This window comes from Lissotriton vulgaris, chromosome 11, assembly GCF_964263255.1.
Source record: "Lissotriton vulgaris chromosome 11, aLisVul1.2, whole genome shotgun sequence".
In the NCBI taxonomy this organism is placed as follows: Eukaryota; Metazoa; Chordata; class Amphibia; order Caudata; family Salamandridae; genus Lissotriton; species Lissotriton vulgaris.
This window is the reverse complement of record NC_141699.1, coordinates 1,108,708,702-1,108,724,682: the sequence shown is the minus strand read 5'-3', so window position 1 is coordinate 1,108,724,682 and position 15,981 is coordinate 1,108,708,702. Positions and strand designations below refer to the sequence as shown.

Below are 15,981 nucleotides of genomic sequence, written 5' to 3'. Positions count from 1 at the left end.
AAGCCACCGGTGCACCCAAAAAAACTAAGTATTAGCAGGGGAAGAGCTTGTAAGTAACCCCTGTAGTTCAGAGGACCAAGTATTAATGCAAAGCGTATGGAAACTTGAAGGAGTCTCATCTAGCGGAGATAAACCTACTACAAAGTAATACAAAGTGAGTTAGAATTAGAGTGCTCATTTTTCCAGATGGTAAAAACAACTGTTGTGATTCCATTCCCATGGAGAGGATGGGTTCGGATTGGTGGAGAGGGAAGCCGAAGAGAAAAAATGAGGGCCTTATTACGATGTGGCCCTGAAAGCCTCTGACTGCAGGTTTTAAGTACGACCGCCACATAATGATGCTGGCCATCGGTATGAAACCGGCTGGACTCTGACAGGCTCAAGTAGCCTGTTGTCCAGTCAGAGACTGGCCCGTAAACCCAAAAGGCTTTGTTTCTGCCCTTGGGATTATGATGCTCACTTTCCGACAGGCTTTCCATGCCGGGCTTTCCGACATGGAAAGGCTGGCAGAGAGCAGGGTTGGGGGCCCCTACAGGGTCCCCTTCTCCTGACAGCCTCTCGTTGGGTGCCGAGGGTTCATCCCTGTAACAAATTATTGTGATCGTGTTGCTTGGATATGAAGTTACCCTAAATAAATGAAAAGGCTAGAGGTGTTTAGCGAAACAGGAACAAATTGGTTTAATTAAATGCTGAAGCCGGAAGAGCCCCGACAGAGTGCGTCTGCTCAAAGTCTGGTGGTGTACAAAGTTTCGGCCTGTGGTATATACATTTCAAGAGGTATAATAGGGCATCTCAGTCATAAACCAAAAAGTGCGGTCATCTGATAAGGACACAGTTGGCTCTCAACCTCGGGGAGAGCTAGTGCGGGCCAGGGTGTATGTGTCCAAATGTACAGCATGAGGAGCGTGTGATCGCTACCAGTGGTGTGCGTGTTGAGTCCGGATTGGGTGAGTTTTCTACCTCCATATAGTACCTAACTTTATGGTATTTTTGCGGATTACAAGCCCTTGACCAAATGTGTTTTATTGGGGCCAATTTCCTCATAACTGTTTGTGGTGTAACTATCTATCTAACACAGACCCCATCTGTGACATGGTATTTGATAGGCGTGGGTGAGGGTCATGGGACTTGTCTAACCATGTATGTCTGACTAAAGGTTTGATGGGTAGGTCACCTTGGGTGAATCCAACAGTAATGATGTGAGTTCATTATAACTCCTGAAAGTAATATTGCAGTCACTCGTATCATTTATATCGACATCCTTAACATTGTGTGCACAGTTGTCACCGCATACATTGACATTGTTTTTAATGGTATTGACACAGTTATGTTTGCATAGGTCATAACGTACATTGACAATGTTCTTAACAGTATTGTCATTTGTGCATGGATTATGACATACATTGATATTGTCATTGCTGGTGTCAGTGCTGCTGTGCGAGTGCAGGTTAAGACATACATTGGCATTGAATTGACAGGTATTAGCGAGGGCATGCGAGCACAGTTCATGGCATATGTTGATACTGCCTTTATTGGTATTGCCGTTGTCGAGCCTGCACACATCACGGTAATCATTGACATTGTATTGACCCATTCCACAAATTACACTAATCCAATTGATGTTAGTGGAACTTACCCGCCTACAGGTAAAGCTGCATTGATTTAGGTGAAATTTTGCCAGTCAAGATTTTATTTAGTGGATGAGAAATGTATTTTAATGAAGACAAGTTGCAGGGTGACAGAACTGTAATATTTTGATTGCTGAATCATATCTACTTCCTTTAGAAGAGCAGACAAGTGTTTTGCTAATGTATTTGTTGCATTTGTGAAGAATTACATGTATGAGAAAAAACTGTAATGGAGGGAACTGCTGAAAGGAATGAGTTCATACATCATAGTGTGCCACACTGGGATTGGTCGGTTGCTGTGCTGCCACGCTGGTATTGGTTGATAAAGAAATAGGGTGTTAGTCTGTTGAGCTTTGTTAGCTTCTTTGTAGCTGGTGAACAGGTCTTGATTTTGAAAGCTTTACTAGCATTGGAGGAAGGAAAACTGACATTTGCAGGAAATGATCAAAACACATGGGGACTTTAACTGTCATTAATATTGATTGCTGATTTATACGTTGAAACCATGAAATGTTTAAAGAGAATAATGAATTTTGTAAAGAGCGTGGTGACGATTCCTGTATGGAAGGGCAAAGAGGGACCACCTGAGGGCACCCTTGCATATTATATGACAACAAATGCGGGATTAGACATTTTTTGTGGCTTCGTCAATGGTGCTAGATCACTGAGGATTTGATTTTCCCTAAATTGGTACTTTTGAATGAAGAAGTATTGAGGCATTAAGGGAAAAATGATATGAGATGAAGCCACCACCTAAACAACATGAGGCACTGAATTTATGGGAGAATGCTGCAAATGCAAAGAAGAGGGAGAAATATCAAAAACAGACTTAAATAGCAGTGTGCATTTATACAGATGCTAGATGGGATGAACAACAACAGAGATGGAGGAAAGCCATATTGGAAGGGACTAGGGGCCAGATGTATGAAATTGCGTTTAGCAATTCACTATTAGGAAATGGCAAACTGCAATGTACAACAGTGTGTTTGACACTCGCAGTGGGTCGCAGATGCACCTGCCTCATCAATATTCATGAGGCAGGTTGCAATTTGCAACCCATTGTGAATGTATAGCACTCACAGGGATGGTGGTCTTCTGGGGTCAGCAGACCACCATGTCTTTGATTGCTTTTTAAAGAAAGCATGTTTTTGTAATGCAACCAGTTTTCCTTAAAAGAGGATGGGGTGCATTTCAAAAATAAAAATGGAAAGCTACCTTTCCATTTTTTAAGAGTAGGCAGTGGTCTGGGGGACCACTGCCTGCTTTTAAAAAATGTTGGCGCCTACATTCACAAAGGGGGAAGGTTCCCTTGGGGACGCCTTCCCATTTGGAAATGGGTTGCCAGCAACTTGAAGTTGGTGGTAACTGTGATTGTTTTTTAACTACATTCCTGGTCGCAAAATATTCCTACATAACAGTGTGGCTCGCTATTAGGAAGGGACACCCTTAACACACCCCATCCTAATAGCGACACACAAACCCTATTTTGAGAGTCGTTATTAGGTTACAGACTCACAAAATAGGGTTGGTGCATGTCAACGAGCATTATATTGGTCACATACGGCCCGATGGGCCATTTTCAAGCCGTAAAATGCATTATACATCTGACCCCAGATTATATTCAATCCTTACTACTGACAAATCTGAAAAACTAAGAACAATAAAACAAAGAAAAGGGATGAGGAGATGGGTGAAACAAATTTGATTCTGACAGTGATTCAGGGGATGAACTATTAGAAGCATTGTTAGCTGCACATCCACAAACTTATAAGGCCCTTGTAAAGGAAACGAGGGGTACTTCAACAGCACCTACAGCTCCTGTTGATCACAGTCTAATTCAAGTTGAAAGACCAGTACATTTGATCTTGCATGTAAGCCGACCGATGAGGACAGGTACTTTGCCTACCAGGGTAGAAAGGTCTTCTGTAGTGAGGACTATAGGTGCTACTGCAGGAATTATAACTGTTCCAGCCCCCATTACTCAGACTGCAGTAGTTCAACCAGCAGGAATGTGGGCCCCTTTAACATCCAAAAATACAATTCCTGAGCAAGGGACTGTTGGGGGAGCACCAGCAGCAGAGTTCACCTCAACATTCCAGACCACACAAACAGTTACTTGGACGGCCCCATGAACAATCCAGACCATGAGGGAGGGAGAAGGAGTTACCTTACTACTCCGATAAGACAAGGAGAGGTTAATTCTTTTGAAGATGGGTATCTTCATCCATGGTTTAAGGAAATGAGAAAGACAGACGGGTATTACTCAAAAGTATGAGGAGAAAGACTTTTAGATGTTGCTAGATTGAAGATTAAGTTGGAAGAAATGTTCAGCGGTTGTTTGGAGCTTGAGCGTGTGTATCAAGACCAGGAGAAGGAGTTGGTTTACTTGCGTGAAGAGATTACCAGACGTGCTGGAGTAAAACATGAGAAACTAGCAGAGGTTGCCCAGAAATATGATGTGGATGTTTCTAAAAGCATTTTGTATCAGAAAAGATATAGAGCTCCAGTAGATGATGAGCAATTGAGACAACGCGAGACTCAGGAAAGAGACTGTATATCACTGAATTAGTGATTTTGAGAAATGTTAAAACAAATAGTCAAAGAAAAGGAAAGCCAAACAGACCGAGGAAAAGGAGGAAGCAGGGTTCTGTAATGAAGGAGAAGTGTCAAACTTTCTATTGCGAGAAGTAGAGGGAGGGGTAGAGATCCACAGGGTCTGGATGGGAGTAGATCTTGCTGTATTTACAAATAATTTCCCTAAATTAAGAGATACATCTGTGGAGTGGTACTCTCAAGTTGATAACTTTGTAAAACTGTCAAAGATGTTCTGGATTGGAATCAATACCTTTGTTGACATTTAGGTGCGGAACAATTTGTGGGCAGAATGTAAGGTTGCAGTGCAATGACCAGATCATGACCACCAACAAGACACCCTCGCACTAATACACCATCTCATATAGTCATGCAAAAGTATGGAGCTGTGGTTACATTTCTGAAAGGAAAGGTTCCACCAAAAGATTTAGACTAGGTAAAAAGTAAGAGAACCTCTCAAGAACCAAAAGAACAAGTGCATGATTATCATGAGCGTTTACTCTTGGTGTTTCAGCAGCACAGTAGCAGAGAGTATCCAGACCTAGGAATATAGGATTTTTCGTATCTCAGTTTATCATTTTGCTTGAGACCAGAAATTAGTTCACCTATACAGCTGAGTGTGATTTGTTGGCAGAATAATCATTGGACGAGAATCTGACATATGTGCAATACTGCCATGATGAACAGGAAATGAAGCAGCAGAAAATAAATGAGAAATTCATGATGGCTCGGACAAAGTTTGCCCAGAAGTGTTTCCAAAATCAGAATCTATCTTTTACAAGAAATGTTGGGGGTTTTCAAGGTGTTGGCCCGCCGGCTGGTATACCAGCTATGCAGGGAGGTTTTATAGAGGGAGGGGTGTTTCGGCTGACTTGAAAACAGGCATGGATATTGCAACATGGAAGAATATAACACCTTGCCAATATTGCAATCAAATTGGGCATTGGAAGCAGGACTGCAGGCTCAATCCTCATGGATTAAATGGAAAAGTTCCAATGAAGGGAGGTCATCAAAAGCAAATACAAAATGGACCAGCTCAGTAAATGAAAAAGCCAGTACCCAGACAAATTCCAAGGATACATGTCCCACATGCTCAGATGATACCACAAAATATGGAAAACCCAAAGTTTAATCAGAATGAATTGCCTAAAATGAATATAAATCCATTCTAGAATCAAAATACATTTCAGCATTTCCAGATGTTAGATATTGACAGCACAGGTTCTCACAATTCCCAATGATGGTGCCTGAGGGTGCAGGAAGATTGCGTACTTGGAGCAGTTTTAGAGGTGGACCAAGGTGGACCATTTGTTGATGGAGAAGTTGATGGCCGTCAAGTGTCCTTTTTTAATTGACACTGGTGCTACCCAATCTACTGTTTGAACAGCAGAAATCCCAGACCTCCCAGACCTACCCTTCTCAAGAAAGAAGATCCAAGTTGTAGGAGTTTTAAATAAATAGAGCACAAATCCATTTTCAGAAAAGAGCCCCGTAAAAATGTGTTCCTTTGAAGAAGTTTATCAGTTTGTCGCTTGTGCCACTGGTGCTGTAAAACTATTAAGGGGAGACTTAGGGGCCGATTACGATCTGTGTTGTAAGGCCTCCGACCTTAGCATGGATCGTCGGTTTCAATTCCAACTGCCTGATAACAATTCAGGTGGTTGGAATTGAAACCAGACGGACATTCCAGCTGGCTTCCGACGGAATGTAGAAGCCCGTTCACCAGTCGGAAGTCGACTGATAATCTCCAAGGACGGCCTTTCCACCCTTGGGATTACAATGTCAGACTCTGACACCCTTTCCGTGCCGGCCTTTCCGACACAGAAAGGCTGTTTGAAGTCGACTTTGGGGGAGCCCTAGAAGGGTTCCCTTTCACTAAAGTCCTCCGGTAGGGGACCAAGAGAGGTAACCCATGTCAATCCCTGCAATACCTGCAGCCAGTGGCAGACACCTTGAGGTGCCTGCCAGAAGTGCAGGGATTGCTGCCACCTTCCATTTCCCTATGAGAGCATGTACTACAGTCTCTTTATGGCTGTATTAAATGTTCCCATAAGGAAATGTAAGATTACGACCAAACAGTGTTCGGTCACATCCTAATGAGCAGACGGGACCATCAGTCAGAGGTCTGTCGGTCCCAGGACCTAGACGGTGTTGGGCGGACTAAAGTCTGCCGACTTCGTAATGAGACCCTTAATGTGCAAGTTAAACTGTACTATCTATTGTACCCCAAATGGTGTTGAATTCTAGACTCATGACGAGGATGTGGAGTTCAATTAGCCCAACATGAGACAGCTGTAAGGTTATATCTAGTTTTCACTGTTGAAGAACTTCCTTTTGATCTGAGAGAGACAGTGAATCTAGAGGTATGGGATTTCACTGAAAAAGATATTGGACTAATAAAAGGTGTAGAACCAGTATGAATAACTGTTAGACCAAATGCAGTGGCAAGATTATATTGTACATGCGTTAATATTTAATCATTCTTTAAACTAGAAAGGCAAATGCAGCACAAAAGGGGAAGTGCTCGCATTAACCTTCAATTGAATTTCGGCTCGTAATAAGCCTCAGAGATTCCTCTCAGACACAGCGTGTTGAAAGTTCACGCCTGTGTCTACTTTTTACAGGAATATTTTTCTAGGCTTTTATTCTTGGGAAATTAACTTTCTTTTATTTCACTGCAACAACATTACTCGGTTGTTTAAACAACCTTATTTCTTTCTTCAAAGCCAAGGTTATTTTTGACAAGGGAAATGATTTCGAGTCTACCCTGACTAACTTCCACGACGCTCCATTTTCCGATGCTCTTCTAGTAAATTCTTCAGTGAAGTGCACAGTAGAATGTTGAAGCACACTTCACCAGGCTGTGATTGCTTGGAAGACTAGACTGCTAAACAGCTGTAAGCTGTTGCAGTGTCAGGATGTTGGCAGCCATGTTGGAGTTTCTGCGATGCCAGCTAGCACTCCAACTCAAAGGATGAATTACTCTCTGAGTTTGGAATGAGAGGGTAGAAGCCACCGAGGCGGTATGAGGAGGAAACCTCCCGTGAATCCTGACAGTGGCCCTGTGATGTACCTTCCTTTTACACATTATCTGCAGTGCCTTGGTTGGGAAATACTGAGCAGGTAGGCTGCTTCATTTAGAGCCAATATCTTAATATCTTTGTTCTACAAAAAGTCCTTTCTTGACATCTGAGTAATGACGAATGTTGGGCACATTTCTCACTGTGTGCCTCTGGATAATACCTTTAATCAATGGCCAATCATGCAGGTCCAACAAAACCAAAGTCCGCCCTTCTTGTACACAACCCTGACTTTGTTTCTTGACAATGTATGGAGATGGGCTTGTAAGCACAGAATGAATAGAACCAACCGTTAAGCGGCCCACATTCTACCCAAGTAAGCAGGTACTGACCAGCAGGCTGTGATCTGTTTTGGAGCACTACATTCTACAAGATTTATTGAGTAATTTTCGGAGTATGTGGATGCAGGAAGTCGGGATGTAACTCAAAAATCACAAGGCTACAGCAATGAATAATCCAATTGTTAATCATTCACAAATAAATAGTGCTGGCTAAAAGACCAGGGAGGCCCTTTTTGGGTTCCATGTAGCTAGGAGTTGAGTTGTATCTTTGTCAGCACATGCACATTTTTGTCAAATGCTGGCTGGGTTGTGATATATGTCTATTTCAACTTCTAGCTCTGTAACAGCTGAGTCAGGATAGATGGTTTGGTTTATCGGTGGCCACTGTGGAGCCCTTTCCAGGAGTCGCTGCAGCGTCCGGTACTGACTTTTGGATTTGTAGTTAACGTTCTTCTTTATCCAGACCCAGAGTGCTCGGTTTCCAATAATTCCTTCCTGCAAAAATAAAGAAAATTAAATGTTCATAAAAATAAGCCTAATTTCCCTTAACATTGACCTCAGGGCACAATTGATGAATAGGTGTCATGATTATTTCATTTCTATATCAAAGAATGCAAAGAATATCAAGTCTAAAATTATAAAAAATTAAGAAAGTGGGAAAAAAGTTGGTTGACTTATAGATGTATAGGCTTGCTTATCTATCGGTTTCTGCAAACATAAGTTTGGAAACAGATATATCTTGTACCCGCTCCTGCGTATCCAGTAAAAATATTAGAAAACAGTAATCAAAGAACATATTTATTTGCAAAAAGACTGCAATATTTGTAAAGTGCATTCGAAGTTGTGAGTCAAACCAAAGTAGTCAGTATTTTTCATAGGTTGGGCATTTTATTTAGATTTGACTTTCTGGGCTGTTTATTCGAACTCTAGACGTAATTACTAAACATTCTTTCTATAACCACAAAACTTTGAACGTTGATTTACAGAGTAAGGTAAAAGTCATTGACTGTGCTCATTGGTCAGAATACGTACGAGTACTCACCTCAACCCCGTAGGATACAATGAAGAGGATGACCAAAGCGATGAACAAGTAAACCCTCCAAAGAGTGGGAACACAGGCGAGCTGCAAACAAGAGCAATAAACACCTTTATAATACCTTTGAATCTTGTCTGATGAACACCATATTTTCCTAATCAGTATCTAATAGCCATGGAACCATCTTTGGAAAGCTGTCCCTTTTTAATTTAATCAGTACCTTGTGTCATGCAAAACAAGAGGATCCTCCTTCAATTTCAAAGGTTATAATGCACCTGAGTCAAATTCTCTGATGGATTTTGATGCTTATTAGGTTAACTTTGGATTTGTTTATAAGTTTCTAAAATCTTATTAATTACGTTTCAAGTGCCATGACAGTCCATCAAATGTTCACTTTTGATTCCTCTCCAACGTTCTTGGATCTCCTTCAAAGAGGAACAGATGTGGCACAACCTCAAATTCAATGATCAATTTACTGTTTAGTCTAGTGAAGCGGATCATTCACAAATCCAAGTCAAGGCACAAAGTAGCAAAATAAACTTTAACTATGATAGTTGGCACCCTAAAAGTGGGCTTGAAAAAATCTAGACTTTTACCATCTTTAATGCCCTGCAGACCATGGGTTTACACCATCTTTGAAGGAGCTGGAACTGAATCCAATCTAATGGTGAAATATCAAGCCAAAAAACCAGGAACTGGGCAGGTGCAGGAACAGGATTGGGGTCAGATGGGGAGGGAGCATGAGCTGTCTACTTAACTTTAGCCTCACTCAAACATTAGCTGTGTTCTGAACAGTGCGTTTCCCACTTGCTGCACTCCTAGAATTCACTAAGAGTTTATTACATGAGCAGAGCAAATGGTGTTAAGATAAGCCATGGTAGAAAACTATGGGCGGGCAGGAACTCCACTCCGCTGGCAGAGTTCATGGAGTTTTGGCACTCTGCATTCCAAGTGGAGTGCAAAGTTATGCAAGAAAACCTCCGCCAGCCACCAATGGAGCGGAGTTCACCAGCATGCCTCCATTGCCACTTGTATGAGAGCTCTCCTCCCCCATATCACCTTAAAGAGTGAAAACTCCCCAGTGCAGCAAACCTTACTATGCTGTATTCCATTTCCAAAAGTTGCGGCCTTCGCAATAATGTTACGTCAGAACAGAAGCTCAAACCAGAAAAAATAGGAGAACCGAACATGACGTAAGAGACACGCGACTCTGAAGCTTCAAGGATGCAGGATTCTGGGGAAGGAAACAGAGGCATCAGAGAGGGGGAAGAGGTCCAAAGACTGGGGCAAGATTGGGGAAACTGTGAGTGACAGAAATCTATACTAATATAATAAAGAGAGAGCCCAAACCTTTGAGTCGGGTAATCTCAGGAACCACAGCACCAATCACAACACCCAATACAGCGTTGGAAAGGGCAGTTGCAGCAGAAAGACATAGGCTATGCAGACGCCCCCATATACATTTAAAAGGTAAAAGAACCGTGCTAGCAAAGTAGTCCCATGTGGGCGTGTCTGCGTTGTGCTGTGGGCGTTTGCTGGGGGCATGACAAACCCTGGGGGTGTGTGGTACGTTCCGCCCTTCATGCATGTCTCATATCGTGTGCTGTGGGCATGTGCTGGGGGCGTGGGCGTGTGCGGGGCGCGGGATTATGGAAAAAAGCAAGATTTGGGCCCAATATTTCATTGTTTTTTCTTCCCAGGTTCTGTACATTCCAGCTCCGGGTGTCCACCCTGCTCCCTTTAAATACACCTGCACCCCATAATCATAACCCACCCTTACTCCTTAAAATACCCCAACACCCTTAAACACTAACCCATCTTAACCCTATAAATATACCCTGTACCCCAAAACCCAAACCTATCCCTAACCCCTAAAAATACCCCTGTACCCCAAAACCCAAACCTAGCCCTGAACCCTATAAATACCCCTGTACCTCAAAACCCAAACCTACCCCATAACGCTAAAAATACCCCTGTACCCCAAAACCCAAACCTAGCCCTGAACCCTAAAAATACCCCTGTACCCCAAAACCCAAACCTACCCCTGAACCCTAAAATACCCCTGTACCCCAAAACCCAAACCTAGCCCTGAACCATAAAAATAACCCTGTACCCCAAATCCCAAACCTACCCCTGAACCCTAAAATACCACTGTACCCCAAAACGCAAACCTAGCCCTGAACCCTAAAAATACCCCTGTACCCCAAAACCCAAACCTAGCCCTGAACTCTTAAAATACCCCTGTACCCCAAAACCCAAACCTACCCCTGAACCCTAAAAATACCCCTATACCCCAAAACCCAAACCTAACCCTGAACCCTAAAAATACCCCTGTACCCCAAAACCCAAACCTACCCCTGAACCCTAAAAATACCCCTATACCCCAAAACCCAAACCTAACCCTGAACCCTAAAAATACCCCTGTACCCCAAAACCCATACCTATCCCTAAACCCTAAAACTACCCCTGTACCCCATAACCCAAAACTATATCTGAACCCTGAAAATACCCAAACACCCCAAAACATATACCTCAGTACCCCAAAAAAGATCCCCTTATACCCATACTTACCTCATCCAAACATGGAAAAAAAACATGCTTTTACCATTCATGCATCTACAACGAATTTCGTTGTAAATGTATGCGTGGTAAAAGCATATAAAATGTAATGCCATGCGTTATAATGGCATTGCAGAGTCATGGTACTTTCGTAATGAAAGTATGCGGAGTGATGGTATGCGGTATTAAAGTTGCTGAATAATGGGTGTTTACCCTCCCCCTGTAAGTACATTGGTGGCACGGCGGCCCACATCTCCAGCAACATACTCATATTTTTTCACCACCCATTTGAAAAATGCACAGGTCTCTCTCATTGATGGCCAGCACCGACATACACTTTTAGACACACCTCCCGCCACAAGTTCAGAATTGCGAACTTTAGAGCTGGGGAGCTACGTTCGAATCTCGGCATCAGCTCAACATCCTGTGATTCCAGGCAAATCGCTTTGTCTCCCCGTGTCTACCACAAATGAATGTGTTCTTCTGTAATGTAAATTGTGCTCATGCCATGTTGTCGAGTTCGCTCTATATAATATTGCAAGGAAAAATAAAGTAGGGAAACTCGAGTTCACACACTACTGAACGTGCACTCTTAAGTGCATCAGCAGTGCACTGTGAATCGGAGCGTTTCACAGGCCTGTCACAGATAAGAAATGCTATCAAAACGAAATCCTACAAAACAATACACTACTGGCCGGCAGCAATTCATACCCGGACAACGTCGGGACGGGCTGCCAGTAAATGAAATAAAAAGGTTCCCGCTCTTAGCCTGAGTGTATTTATCAATGAGAAGGGCCAAATGTAGGCATTGTTCCGTTGCCCCTTTTCCTGAGCAAAAGCCATACTGTAAATTAGAGAAAATTTGTTTTTCCTCCCCCCAGGTTTGTATTCTATTTAGGATGATACGGCCTGCCACCTTTGCCAAGGCATCCAAGAAGGAGATTGGCCGATAGCAGGTCGGGTCGTTCCTCTTGCCCTTTTTGTAGATGGGTATGACTATAGCGTCGGCCAAGTGGTTATAAAACCTTGTTGATTCGCTTTGTTTAGAATGTTAGTTATCATTGGGGCCCATAGATCTATTTCAGCCTTGTAGGTATCTATAGGCTAAACTCAAAAGGAGTATAAATAGTGTTTTTAAATTTGCTTCTAATTTAGGAGACTGGCGGATTAAGGATATGATGGCTAAATACAAGGCCAGATGCACCTCGGTTGTATTATATGGGGTGGGCATATGGGGCCTCCAGGCATGTGCTAATCTGCAAACTGAAGAGAATTCATTCTTAAAGAAGCTTTTGTGCCTCCCAGCTTCGGCCCCAACGGAATTTGTACATAGCAAAGTAGGGCTGAATTATTTGTGTGACCTAATAGCCCTGCGACCACTACAGCTTTGGAGACAAATCTGGTCAAAAGATGAAACTTCTTTTACTAAAGCAATTATAAATGATTGTCTGAAATTGGAGAATGGTTCTAAAATACCATGGCTTAGATACTTAACCAAATCATATGATGACTTTTTTAACATATCATGTCTGGGCAATTTTAATGATTCTCAATTAATGTCTAAACAGGTTTTGAAAAGTACCTATATTTCGCGAGTGATAGAAAATAGGAAAGCGATAGTCATGAAACAGTCTACGTTCCAGTTTTATCACATGTATACAGATACGACAGGCTTTCCAGCGTATCTTTCTTTTGTTACTAGACCATCACATCTTTTGGTTTTGATCAGATTTAGGATGGGTTTAGTGCATCACCTGATTGCATTTCCAACCATGAAACCGTATCCGTCCTCACCCTGTCCATGTGATGGGATTTCCAAGCAGAGCACTATGCAATTTCTACTTTTATGCGACCTGTTCCTGTCTTTAAGAATTATGCTTCTCAAACCACTTTTTAAGAAACACAGGGTTAGAACTATTAAAGCTGCTATGTTGCTATTACTAACCATGGAAGACCCGGGGATTTGCTTTTTTGTTGCTACTTTCATCATTAGCTCAATTACGGCCAGAAAAAGCATGATGATTCTATGAATCTTTTTTACCCACATAGAATGGTAGTGACTGATATGATGACCTATGCACCATGCACTTTAAATTGTATGTTCGCGAGTTTTTAAATATTCATGCCACTGCTAATTTTGTGATTCAGAAAAGGGGGTGGTGATGAACAGAGTGTCTGAATTAAGCAGACCACTCTTACCCAGTCCAAAGATCAGGGCTTGATCCATCACCGTTATTTATCTCACTGCACCATCCCAGCTCAGAACCTGGCTATATGCAAATTAGTCTGTCCCTGGCCCAGTGCATCATGGGAACAGGGCAGACCAAACTACCAAGCCAATTCTTCACCAGAAAGGAGACAAGCTTCCGGGGACCGGTTTCTGGCATTTTAGCCGTCGTCGGACCGGCTTGCTTGAATCCTGATGGTGCAGTGAGCAAGAGACTCATGTCTGAGTATACCCTGCCACACCTATAGTGGCCAAAAACGATTCAGAAAAGGGGGTGGTGATGAACAGAGTGTCTGAATTAAGCAGACCACTCTTACCCAGTCCAAAGATCAGGCTTTATCCATCACCGTTATTTAGCTCACTGCACCATCCCAGCTCAGAACCTGGCTATATGCAAATTAGTCTGTCCCTGGCCCAGTGCATCATGGGAACAGGGCAGACCAAACTACTAAGCCAATTCTTCTCCAGAAAGGAGACAAGCTTCCGGGGACCGGTTTCTGGCATTTCAGCCGTCGTCAGCCCGGCTTGCTTGAATCCTGATGGTGCAGTGAGCAAGGGACTCATGTCTGAGTATACCCTGCCACACCTATAGTGGCCAAAAACGATTCAGAAAAGGGGGTGGTGATGAACAGAGTGCCTGAATTAAGCAGACCACTCTTACCCAGTCCAAAGATCAGGGCTTGATCCATCACTGTTATTTAGCTCACCGCACCATCCCAGCTCAGAACCTGGCTATATGCAAATTAGTCTGTCCCTGGCCCAGTGCATCATGGGAACAGGGCAGACCAAACTACCAAGCCAATTCTTCACCAGAAAGGAGACAAGCTTCCGGGGACCGGTTTCTGGCATTTCAGCCGTCTTCGGCCCGGCTTGCTTGAATCCTGATGGTGCAGTGAGCAAGGGACTCATGTCTGAGTATACCCTGCCACACCTATAGTGGCCAAAAACTGCTAGTTTTGTGGCATGTCATACTGGGATTGAGCATGTTTTCTGTGTTTTTACCTTTTTCTTAAACCAATCTTGTTGATGATTTTGTACCCAATAGCCGCCAATGTTCAACTCGCTATCCTAAAGTGATGTCTTACACTATACCTAGTTATTTTAAAATGGCTGTATGTTGTTAAGAGTTATAGTAAACTTGTTATGTATATTTTGTGCTTTTATGGTTGTATGTTACAATCGTATAAAGCTTATTTGATTTGATTTGACTCTGAGAGCTCCGCCCACCCCTATAGAAAACCAGAAAGGCAACAACGTGCAGATTACCAGAGACTACATGTCACATGGCACTTTTTCAATTAACAGGGAACATGAACATCTGCTTCTGATTACCTTTGGAATCCTGATCACCTCTTCTGTTGCAATTACTGTGTAGGCAGACACCATTGTAAAATAGAAGATGGTTCTTTTGCCTTGATCTTTTGTAAGGTTTTCTGAACTTTCCTGATGTACCTTGATTTATGTCTTAACACCTGAGTAGGTTTCTGGTTCTTCAATGACTTATGGATTACTGACTCCTGATCTACCCCTGAGAGTTTATTCCTAGTTAATGAGCATTGGCAACAGTGAGGCTTTCTGCAACATATCCAACTACCAACCCCTCAAATGCACCTCTTTATGCTGCAATAACACCAGTCACAGACATGCAGAAGATTTAGGGCCGTCTGAAGCAATATTTAATAGATATTTGGCTTGAGATTCCATTACTGCCAGCAACTGGGAAATATCCTATCCCTTCGGCAAAGCTAAAGAAAGTGACTGCAAGTATTTCACTAACAAGTGTGATGTGATTACTGAATAAATTCCAGTCCTTATTAATCTGACTGAAGATCCAAACAATGGCAGAAATGTAACTTGACACAATCCATTACTTAAAAGAAAAAATGTATTGAAAATGTAGGCAAAATGTTACCTTAGCTCAAGATACAGAAGGAAGTTCCCTGATGGGCACAAAGAGAATATAAGAAGGAGGTGGGGTTATTCCTGTTTCATAGTAGAGGCAGTGGACCTTGATGAAGGAAAGAACTCTTGCTTGGGGAGGGTGCACTGTGTAGGGTAGGGCATTGAAATTGCAAAGGTAAGTAACAGGGCGAGGAGGGCAGATGAGAAGGTAAAGTTAGCTAGAACCCCAATGAAAGAAGCTTTTCTCCTCTCATGGAGATCCAATGACCTTGGCATTGCCCCTGCTGACTGAGGGTCTTCCTAAGGGAGTGCATTAGGGTCCCCCTATTTAACATTTCTGTAGTCATGATTACATTCAGTGTGATGTAAACAATTTTCATGCAAGATTCTAGAGAGTAAACTGTATTGGATTCAAGGCGACCTGTACCTGTGATACAATGTACAGTTCTTTGATGTCCGCAAAAATCAGGAAAATACATAGTGCAGTCACTCCAATCAGTAGTAGTGAGAATAGATCTAAAACAACAGAAAACAGGCATCTTAGAATCATTCAGAATGAAGCTTTAAAAACACATGACTTCTGCAGTGCACGGTCCATAAAAAAAGTGTTATTGCCACCTTCAGGAGAATTCAGTGCAAATCTCTAACTGAAAGGTCCAAGAAATAATTATTTAGT

The 15,981-nt window shown here is 42.5% G+C and overlaps 1 protein-coding gene across 2 annotated transcripts in view; it reads right to left on the bottom strand.

Moving 5' to 3' along the window:
* Positions 1-1,515: 1,515 nt before the first annotated feature.
* The window catches only part of LOC147684253 (putative cation-transporting ATPase 13A4), a 296,688-nt gene continuing 282,222 nt past the window's right edge, over positions 1,516-15,981 (bottom strand). For both annotated transcript variants that reach the window (XM_086944650.1, XM_086944651.1), the window contains 3 exons: positions 15,733-15,821; positions 8,624-8,704; positions 1,516-8,076 (listed from right to left, as the gene is read on the bottom strand). In XM_086944650.1, coding sequence (XP_086800776.1) covers positions 7,873-8,076; positions 8,624-8,704; positions 15,733-15,821 — 374 coding nt within the window. In that variant the 3' untranslated portion in view covers positions 1,516-7,872. The remainder of the gene's footprint in view (positions 8,077-8,623; positions 8,705-15,732; positions 15,822-15,981) is intronic.